Source organism: Myiozetetes cayanensis, unplaced genomic scaffold, assembly GCF_022539395.1.
Source record: "Myiozetetes cayanensis isolate MyiCay16 unplaced genomic scaffold, myiCay2020 scf2-11, whole genome shotgun sequence".
NCBI classification, from domain to species: domain Eukaryota; kingdom Metazoa; phylum Chordata; class Aves; order Passeriformes; family Tyrannidae; genus Myiozetetes; species Myiozetetes cayanensis.
In genome coordinates, this window is record NW_026087411.1 from 16,888,851 (window position 1) to 16,899,615 (window position 10,765).

The 10,765-nt window shown below is 51.2% G+C and overlaps 1 protein-coding gene across 1 annotated transcript in view; it reads right to left on the minus strand.

Moving 5' to 3' along the window:
* Positions 1-10,409, minus strand: part of PARP1 (poly(ADP-ribose) polymerase 1) — a 33,700-nt gene extending 23,291 nt beyond the window's left edge. Inside the window, exons 1-4 of the mRNA XM_050315336.1 lie at positions 10,227-10,409; positions 6,106-6,268; positions 5,101-5,219; positions 3,958-4,172 (exon numbers count right to left, since the gene is read on the minus strand). Of these exons, the coding sequence (XP_050171293.1) occupies positions 3,958-4,172; positions 5,101-5,219; positions 6,106-6,268; positions 10,227-10,346 (617 nt within the window). The 5' untranslated portion in view covers positions 10,347-10,409. The remainder of the gene's footprint in view (positions 1-3,957; positions 4,173-5,100; positions 5,220-6,105; positions 6,269-10,226) is intronic.
* Positions 10,410-10,765: the final 356 nt, after the last annotated feature.

Sequence of the window (10,765 nt, forward strand, 5' to 3'; positions counted from 1 at the left end):
CCTCGGGGTGGGAAAACAGCTGCACTGTGCTACCAGCAATTGCTTGAGAAAAAACTCCTTACTGTGTTCTAAATCAGGCAAGCAGCAACCAACATGGCTCCAGCACACACAGAGCGCTGCCCAGGCCAAGCAATTCCTCCCTCCTCCCCAGCTACAGCCCCTGCCAGGGGCAAGACCAGAGTGTTTACTGAGCCCTGCCATGAGGGTAATGACCTCCCTGAGTTTGAACAGTCAGGGGTACACAAAACTATCTGGGAAAAACATACCAGCTTGAGTACAACGCACTCTGCGACACCTTCCCAAACCAGGGGGCTTAATACTGTAAGTGCTTAGGATGGGTACCCAACCCTGTGTATCTGCAGTGTCTGCTGATGGTCAGGCTGCCTCCAGCAAGCCAGCACTCACTCCCATAATGCAGCTTGTCTCCTAGTCTCCCAGAGAAGCAAATCCAGCACACCAACTACTGGAAGGTGATCACTCTGCTGAGAGGCCCTGTGACCCAGGGAAAGCATCCAAATTCCAGCAGCAACTCACGCTTTTGGCAGCTTCTCCTCGGAGTTAAGGGGACAGCAGTTGCTCTCCCACATAGAGTGATTACTGTACCTGTTCGAGCTGCTGGAAACAGAGAGGGAATGATCATCCCAACTGCAGAGAGGCATAAAGCTATTGGTCACCTTCTCCTTTGTGCCTGGCTATGCCCAAGGCTAAAGCAAACATTAACCACTTTATATAGCCTAGAGAAGGGAATGGCAAAGCTGAATTCATCTTGCACCTTCCTAAAACAGCAAATTTTAGAACAATTGACAAGACACATCTTCAATGATACACATATAAATTTTATCTTCCATCCTTGGGACCAAACACTGCGTGCTGCTCACAGCACCTGGTGCTACTGTGTACACCCTTTCTCCTGCTGGGAAAAGGACACTCTTCCAACATCCAACAGGTACAGCCCAACAGCTTAGAAGGACTGGTACTTCTCAGGCAATGCAAATACCACTTCTCACCTTCATGGAGGATACACAGCTACAAGACTTATTCCAGCTGTGGAGAAGATAAAGAGGGAGGTGAACTGTCCAATTCTAGCCTGGCCCCTCCTTACCATTTACTCTCTACTTTGCATGTTCCCCTCCCTACAGTGAGAATGAAGGGGTCAAAAGGACAGTCACAGCAACCCTGGGTAAGGCAAGCAGCCCACGCAGGGAGGAATAAGAACTCCCCTTTTCACCTCCTCACAGTAAAGCACTGCCAGACTGTCAGTGGCCTGAGTACTTACCATTTGCCTCAGGCAACCTCTGCAGTTAATCCAGTCCTGCATGACATCTCCAGAAGGACACCTTCCTGCTGTCCTGGGCAGCAATTCCACCCAAACAAGAGAGGCAGAAAATGCATGGAAGTCTTACAGCTCAGAGTAGGAGGGTGAAACACATGCTACCAAAGAAATGTTGTTCAAGGGAGCTCACAAGCTGCTATGGCATTTGCTACATCAGTATGTGAGCACTCCTTCCACAGAGAAGCTGCAGGCAAGGAATACAAAGATCCTCCTCCCCCAGGCCTGCAAAGTGCTTAGGCAGGACAGGCACTAGGCCAGGGGAGGGTCAGCATGCCTCACCCAAAGGTGGTTGAGGAAAAGAGACAGAATCCTTGCGGGAAACCTTCCCATTTCTGCCCTTCAGAAGGAAAGAATTTTCCAACCTATTCCTGGTAGCCCTACTTGGCACCTCACCTCTCTCATCTGCAATAGGCACATCACAATGCCAACCTTACAGAAAGGGGTGACAGGGCAGTCCCAAAGATTCTCCTCCAGAGCATGGGCTGGACGTGCAAGAAGCAGCACCTAAACTTGAAGGGGTCACATATGAATTGTAGAGACTTCTGAGTCAAGATATAATTTGGACACGGGACAATTAGGAATACCTTTAAAGACCATTTTGAGAATCTCACAACAGATGCTGTGACATCATTTCAGCAAGATGCTGTAATTTCTGTTGTTAATTCCTGTTATCTGATTGAATGCACAAGGTGAATGATTGGAGGTAAATGCATCTCATTCAAGCCTCTGGGGTGTTTTTCTTTTGTCTTCTCCAGAACTTCAGTGCTTTCTTGGCAGAAAAATCATCAGGTAGTTAGCAAACCACACCTCTCCATCTCATTCTGTTTATCTACACTCTCACTCATTCAGTTTGTTTGACAACTAATTTTCCAATTGTCCCCTACTACCCTTGGCTCAAGCACACAGCCCAAAGAGCAGAAGGTAGTGGAGCATAAGAGCCACCCAGCACCTTCAGGGTTGAGGGGCTGGTTCAGGCAGTGCTTAGGAAACAGGAAAGATGAGACGTCCTGCTGCTTTTCTGGCATGATGTCCTGGTTCACATTACCCTACACCAGTGGAAGCTTTTTCCACTGCAGTTCTAGGCTTTTATTTACACAGTGACTTGGCAAACTACTCTGTGGCCAGTCTTTACAAAGCCTTCATATTTTGCATAGCATCCCAGAAGTCGCCCAGAAAAGCAAAGTCAGGGCAAACAAGAAGAGCACTTACACAGTCAAATCTCTAGAGCTTTGCTGAGGACGTAGGAGAAAACTACAAATAACCCCATTAAACTCACACACTGTTCTAGGACAAAGTGGGACACGCAGCTCGGCACAAAAAGCAAAGGACTACTTGAAAAGCTGCAGATGCATTAAAATACTGCACTTCCACTTCCACCCTGCAACACACACAGAGTTAAAATCCCGTGGAATGCATGGGAAGGCAGCAGACTGCCCAACACATGCACCGAGCTCCTCTTGGTCTCCACCAGTTTAACTGAGTGAGGTGAAAAGCACAGAACCTGACAGGGCTCCAGCAGCACTGCAGGACCCTCCCCACAGCACCAGCACCACTGCCCAACACTTCTGGAGCAACTACTTTCCAACCAGGAATAAAGCATAGGGGTTGCAGCCTCTTACCACCACACAGCTCAGTTGATGCAGGCTCTTCTGTCACCTATGCCCAAGGACAGCATTCTCGTACACAGGAGGCTCTGAACCAACACCACACCCATCAGCTGCATGTCTGAAGGACCAGTGCTGATGACCAATGCACAGGTCTGACATGGCCACAGCCTCTCAGAACCAAAATCAGTCTCACTGGACATTTTCATGGTGAATCCTTGCAAAAGCAAAGCTGAATTCAGTCTAAAATGCACAGAGAAACCCAATGTTTTCCGACGACATGATCTTTCTTATTTGTAGGATTCAGAAACACCTCAAGTTCCTTCCTCTTTAGGTTCCTTCCTCCACAGAGACAATGCAACATTGGCTTGTGTTATGAAGCATGACTCTAAGCAAAGTCATTTCAAGAGCAAGTAACGAAAGCCTACATTAGCAAAGAAAGATCCACCAGTGCCAGCAAGTCACCTGGAAAGGCTTCTCTGTCAGTACAAGTTCTGTCAAGAGCCTCCACTAAAAGTTTCAATGCAAGGCAATGAAATTTCAGACATACCATAAAAGATTCAGCAAACAAAAGCATCCAAGTGTAAGCACTACATGGCCAATAAACACCATTATCAGATTTAGTACCTGTCACAGATCAGCAGCTCATAGATAAGAAATGTCAAATCAATTCTCTAACAAGTGGTTTGAGTGGAGAAACCATCACTGATAACAGTATCACACAAGGAGATGCAGAGCCCAGTACCCATTTGTATTAAGCTTGCACTATTTTATGGTTGAAAGCCCTGCTTCAGCCTCTTCAAGTCACAGCTGGCAGGTCTCTGCATTTCCTCAAGGCAGACATGGGGGGCAACGCTCCCACAGACAGGGAATGTCTGCCATCATCTGCCTAAGGTCACAGGAAGGACCAAATCCTCCTACGACCAATGCTGTTTTAACAACGTCACACAACATTATCATGGATCTATTTGAAGGCAATGGCTCCTCTTGACAGTGCAATTTCTTACACTGCCCACATACCCTTCACTCTTGGTAGCTGGGAGCTGCTTCTTCAGAGTTTCTTTATCTTCAGCTTTCAAGATGCTGAAGCCCAGGAGCTGAGTGGCCCCGTAGGACGGGAGGAAGCCCAGCTCTGCTCGGCGGCTCACAAAGCAGTCTGGGTGGTACCAGTTATCTATCATTCCCAGCTGCGGCTTTTCAGGATGCACCATCTTCTTGGAAATCCGGATCTGGCCCTGAGGTAGATGAAGGTAACACAAGAGCAATTATTAGGCCATTCTGGAAAGAACAGAATGTTAACAACATGACGCTTCCCAAACACCTGTAAAACAGCAACGGTTTTTCTACCAAAGTCTGCAATTTTTGTTCAAGCTCTTTCACTACAGTTCCTCTGCTTTCATCAATACTCTTTTTAGTCTGAAAAAGTCACCTTTTCAGGTAGTTTTCTGTTCAAAACCCACTCAAACTGGGTAATCCTGTTGCATTTACTCCAACCTCCAGTAAGCTTGAACAAGTAAAACTCTCAAGAACAAAGCCCATAAAGGCAATTCTAAAAATTAACTTTATGTCCCTACCACTCAAACATCCATGATAATATGATCTTACCCTGTCTTACTGCAAATTACTTTTTAGACGTCTAACAAGTAGTTGATTTAGCTGCATTTAGACTGCAGTACTTTGTGTTTCAACAAGGAAACATCTACACAACAGTCACCAACGTTTCTGCAGATAAAAGCACACCTGCACTGCTGTCTGGCCCTTGCCAGCTTTAGCCAATTGGCAGGTCAATTCACACCCATCAGAGGTTCACAACTTCATTTTGCCAACTACCCTTAGAAGCAGACCACCAAAATACATTCAACTACAAGGCTGCATCGTTAATTAACTTCATTGCTGGTTTTGTCTGCTCTCATGGAGTTTCCAGCCTGTTCTAAGACCCAAGTGAAAGGAAGGATCATCAGGTTTGAAGCCCAGGCTACCATTGCTTGAGGGATGCCTTTACTGTCAGCTGTCCAGGATGCAGCTGCTCCTCAGACACAGAAATGCATCTCTGCAAGTGCTTTCCATATGCAGGACAGACAGGAAGCAATTATAAAAGCCACCGTTTGAATCAAAACTGGTGGGATAAAGACAAGAGATGGAGAACTAAGAAAAGCTTTTTACCTTTTCTATTTTCTGCTCACAGCCTTTGCAAGTACTTCTGTTAGACTTGGCATATTCTGCAGCAAAGTCATTTAGGCTCTTCTCAGCCTTGCCACCTCCTTCCTGTTCCCCTCCTTTTCCTGGAGAACAAAGCAAATACAGAGTTCGGCTTTAATGCGTATTCCCTTATTTTCTTATTCTCTGTCCCAGATTGTTAGCAGTCTGGATTCATAAACCTCTTGTGTTCCAGCCACTCATTTGTCAAGAACTTGACTACAGAGCAAGATAAGCAGTCCATGCCCAAAAGCACTTTGAAAATAAAAACCAAGCTCTTTAAACAGCCAAGTAGCAATTGCGCAGAATTGCTTATTTAATTATTTTAAAACACTTGCAAAGGTGCACAGAGCTGACCCTTTCTGTTTCTTTCCTGAAAGCAGTGTAAAATGAGATCTTACTGAAGAACTGACTGGAATGGGAGTCACAAACAGCTCTGCTTCAAAGCAGAATGCCTCTTCCCAACCACAAATTGTCTTTCAATTTTTTTATTACTACATTTCCACAAGCAAAGCTCAACCTGAAGCTGCCCAGCATCCTTGGTTTACACTGAGAGTCAGTGAGTCTAGCCTAGTCTGGATTTACACCCTTCTTACTGGCTCCCCTGGTTCACCAGTTCACGGGCTAACAAAGAACCACCATAACAACCACACTGCAATGAAGGTACCATTAAAACAACATACTACAGCACCATTTGTTAATATTAGAGAACTGAAAACAAAATACACTGATTATGATTACAAAAAATACTTTTCAATATATCTGCCAATTGACTTGGCCTTTTCCCCCTCACTGATTTAACATGCTGGATGATACTGCCAGTGTCCTAGTCCTGGAGTGTGGAGACACTTCAACAACTCCTCTGACATCACTTGCTGAAGGGACACGGAAATCAAATCACCATGATAACAGCATGAAAAGAAGGAGCACAGTTCCAGCTGAACCTCCAAACACCATGAGGTCTCTGCTTACCTCCTCCAGGGCCTCCAGTTTCAATGGCTTTCTTGATTTTCTCCTGATCTTCCCACCGAAGCTCAGGGAAACCATCGATGTCTGTGTGGGACACGATTCGAGCCCGCTTCCAGAAGCAGCTGTAGTGGTGCCAATGAGGGACTTTGCCATCAAACATGGGAGACTAGGAAGAAAGCAGATTAGGCCAAGATGAAGCAATTCCAGCAAAATCAAGGGGAAAAAAAAAAACAAACCAAATCAAAACCCCAAGATAAAAAGGAGTATCTGGGCAAACACAGGTGATTTTTTGTTTTTAAATTTTATTTTTCTTTAAATTAAGAGATTGATACTATTTAGGATAAAGTCTAAGAAGAAAATCTACTAAGACAGACAAGCTGCTGGAGAGATGTCCCAAAGGGGATAGACGTGGAAGGAGCACTTAGCTAGCTTAACCAGTTCATCTTCCTGCTGCTTAGCCCATCTGTTTTACTAGAAAAAAACCAAAGGTCATGGCCTCAGCATGGCTGCACCAGCCCCTTTGAGACTGCTGCAGCTCGAGAGGCTGCTGATCTCACTCTACTCAAAGCAACACCACGATACCTTTGACAGCCACTTCTCAAGCAAACTGCCCATGTCCTGGAGAACCCAAGTCAGGCACAAGACAAGAGGGGCAGCTCCAAGGACTGCGGCCTGAAGAAATTCTTAAGTGGGCTGCAGGAGGCAGAGGCAAAATTCAGGGGAAACACCAAAGCCCAACTAAATCCTGCATCACAGGTCCAGAGGACGCCACAAAAGATGATCAGGGGGCTGGAGCTCCTCTCCTGTGAAGACAGGCTGAGCAAGTTTGGGTTGTTCAACTTGGAGAAGAGAAGGCTCCAGGGAGATTTTATAGCACCTTCCAGTACCTGAGGGGGGCCTACAAGAGAGCTGCAGAGGGTGTAGCCATAGGACAAGGGGGAACTGCTTTAAAGTGAAAAGGGTAGATTTAGATTGGATATAAGGAAGAAATTCATTATGTGAGGGTGGTCTAATCTGGTCTAACGGGTGGCATTCCTGCCCATGGCAGGTCGATTGGAACTAGATGGCTCTTGGGGTCCCGTGCAGACCAAACCATTCTGTGATTCTGCAACCAGGACAGAAGCATCACCCAAATCCTCCCTGAAGTGCAGCTCCAGAGAGCCCTGCCCAGCACCAGCCTTATCATGCAAGTGCTCCACTTGCTTATGACTCAGACACATTAAGTACCAGCCTGGCATCGCTCTGGTTACCCATCGACAAAATAACTGTACAGTGGTTTGGCTCCAAATAACACACACAAACAACTCAGTGCTGTGTAATTACTAGTACTGATATAAAATCAACAACCTAGGAAAGCCTTCCCTGTATCACTCGCAAACAGGAGGGAGATTTCCAAGCCGAAAAACAACAGTAGAGTTTCGTGCATGAGCAGAAAGGAAAGGGCCCTGAAGACCACAGCATGGAACCAAGGGAGCTGGGAGCCCAAAATACAACTAACCATCAACCAAAACTGTAAGAAGACATTTTCATTTCCAGGTGGACTCTTCCCACAAGCCAGGATTTGGATTACCCAGTTACACTCGTAGCACCACGGCGGCTGCCCTGCAGTTGCTCTCAGCATCTCTGAAAGTCACATGCACTTTTGGCACTGGAAGTTGGACACATCTGGGCTTGTGTCTAGAGTTTTCCTGAAGGACTCCTCAGGGCTCTGCCCCCAGCAGAAAGCTGCTGGGGTCACAAGGCACTGAGGTGTATGAAGGGGGCCAAGCTGGCTCAGTGTACAAGATAACCACACATGCAGTGAGTAGATCTCCTCTACATGGAGTTGTAGACTTCATGAGTCCTGTATGTGGAAAATGAAACCTTCAGGCAAGCTAGGCCTTGTTTACACAAGTTTTCTCAGCTCACCTATCTTTAGACCATAGTTTCCTAAACAAACTAAGGAATAAAGAGACCGATTCACTTTCACATTGCACATGCAGATAACAGAAAACACTCAGTTCCAGCTGGAAGCAAAAAGTGAAGCTGTGCTGGTCCTGCGGTGCCTGGGTGCCTGGCCTGTGCCAAACACTGAGCATCCCACTGACATTCAGAGCTCTTGAGGAACCAAAACAAAAGGGGGAATCACAGCTGACCCAGCTAAGGACTTGGTCTGGGCTTCCCTTTGATTTCTTCTGCACAATTTGCAAAAGAGCTCTGTGCATTGATGGCGGCACAGAGACTGCTCTGCAGGGGATTTCCCAGAGAGGAAGCAAGGGGCCTGCCTGCTCTGCCGAAATTCGGAGGGGTGGATGCTCAGCGGCAGGCTGCAAGAAGTGCTCTGATGGTACAAAAACTGACAGTGGGGGGAGAGAGCCCTTTGCAGAAAAGATCAAACAAATTCAAGAGGTTGTGGGGGAAATAAATACAAGTGTTTGGTACAAGACTGGCAGTTTCGGGGAGATAGGTGGCAATAAAAGGCAGCGGCTCTGTGAGGAATGCCACGGTCCCTGCTGTCCCCTTCCACCTGCCCCCAGGAGATCGCTCCATAAACCAACCCCTACAGAACCAGAACACAGGCACGCCGCGGACGCCCAGGCCTCCGTGCTGAGGAAGGACAGCCCGCCTCGCATCAGCTTAAACTGCCAGGGAAGGCAGGAAGGGATAAACGCGAGGAAACCGAGGAGCAGCAGCTGGAGCAGGGGAGGAGGAGCAGCTCCAGCGAGCGGCTTAGGGCAGCCGGAGAGACAAAAGGAAGAGGCAGCAGCAGGAACACGTGCGAGCAAACACCGCAGCCCGGCATCGCACGATCCCACATTTTTCCCAGGGGAAGGAGGCTCTGGGGAACAAAGGCAGAGGCAGGTATTTCCCCTGCGGGGAGCCAGCTGTGCCTCCAAGCCCGGCAGACCTGCCAGCCCTAGCCCTGCCCGGCATCCAGCATCCCCGGTGGAGGGCCAGGCCCCGGCAGCGCGGGCAAGGAAGGACTGGACCCTTCCCCTCCTGCTTCCAAGCACTGCCTCTCCCCGGGGCACAAGGAGGAACGTCCTCCAGAACCTGCTCCTCAGGGAGCCACAGCAGCCATCCACCAGCAGGGCTTTGGCTCTGGCGTTCGCACTCCATGTCCTTGCTCGCCTTCCACATATACAAATACATGCCTTTTTCTTATCTTTCACAGCAACAACCCCCAGCCTCAGCCCACTGTCCTCCCGCATCCCCAGAACGCTGCAGGTGCCCTCCTCCATCTCCCCGCTGGAACTAGGGGATATCAAGTACTCCCTCACGGGAGAGAGGCGCATGCCTCCCGCACAGGGAGGCGATTCCCTGCCCATCCCCGCACAGCAGGGTGGGATGTCGGCTCCGTGCACAGCCTCCAGCTCTCCAAAGCAAAACGGGGCTCTTCCCTTCATTCCGAAGGGAAGCCGAGCAGTTTCTTCCCCAAAAGGCAAATAACGCGAGGGCGGCTGACAGCAGGACGTGCCTTCGCAGCCAGTTCGCTGATTGCGGTTCGGCTGCTCCACGCCCGCCCTGTGCCAGCAGCTCTGCAGGACCACCCGGTCCGCCCGCCCACCCTGCGGTGCTACCGGGGCTGCAATGGGGGCTCGCACGGGGCTGCCCCAGACCTCCCACCCCTTTCGGGTCGCAGCTCCTCTGTCCCGTATGCAAAGCGCCCACCCAGCGGAGATTCCCCGGCCCCGACGCCGGGTGCCCTGAGTGACGGCGCTTCCCGCGGTACGGAAAAGCCGAGCCACGGAATTAGCTCGCCTCCCACCTCGCCCCCCGGGCGGCAACAAAGCGCCTCTGTGCGGCCCCCGGGCCGCCCCCCTGGCCGTGCCACGGCACCGAGCAGTGAGCTTTGCACCGCTTCGCCTCCAGCCGCCCCTGCAGCGCGGGGGCAGCGGGTCCCACCCGTGCCGGGGAGCTGCGGGCAGGCCTGCCCCGGGCACGGCCCCTGCGGCGGGCACAGCACCGAGCGAAGGCGCCTCCGCTAAAAATAGGCTGCGCTCGCCCCCGCGCCAGCGAGCGGCGCGGCCGGGCGGCTCCGGAGCGCCGCGGCGAGCGGAGGATGCGGAGCCCCAGGCTGGCCCCGCCACCTGGAGCGGCCAGCCCAGCCCAGCCCGGCCCGGCCGGGCCCCGCCACGCGGTACCTGCACCATGAGTGCCAGGCGCAGCGAGTCCTTGGCGATGCTCTCGCCGCATTTCTTGCAGGAGGCGCGGCCGCTCTTGGCGTACTCGGCCCGGTACAGCTTCTCGGCTGGCTCCGCCATCGCCGCCGCTCCCGCCGCCGCGGAGCCGCCCCGCGCCGCGTGCCCGCCGCGCCCCCCGCCCGCGGCAGCAGCAGCCGAGCGCCGAACACCCCGCCCCTCCTCGGCCGTCGGGCGGAACGGCCGCTCGGGCATCGATTGGGCGTGGCTGGCAGGCTCCTACGGTGTATCAATGGGGGGCGGGCGCGGCGGTGCGTCACGTGGCGCGGGGCCGCGCGGACCCCGGGGGTCACGGGTTCGAGACCCTTCTTGTCCCCATCTTGGTCCTGCCCGGACCCTCCGCATCCTTCAGCCTCCCTCCGCCTCTCCGCCCGCAGCCGCACAGAGCAGGCTCCCCGGCTCTCGGGGGAACCTGTGCTCAGCAGCTCTCCCGCAGCCAAGCACTGTCCGCATGATGCTGCTCCCAGGCGGGCGTCTCGGTG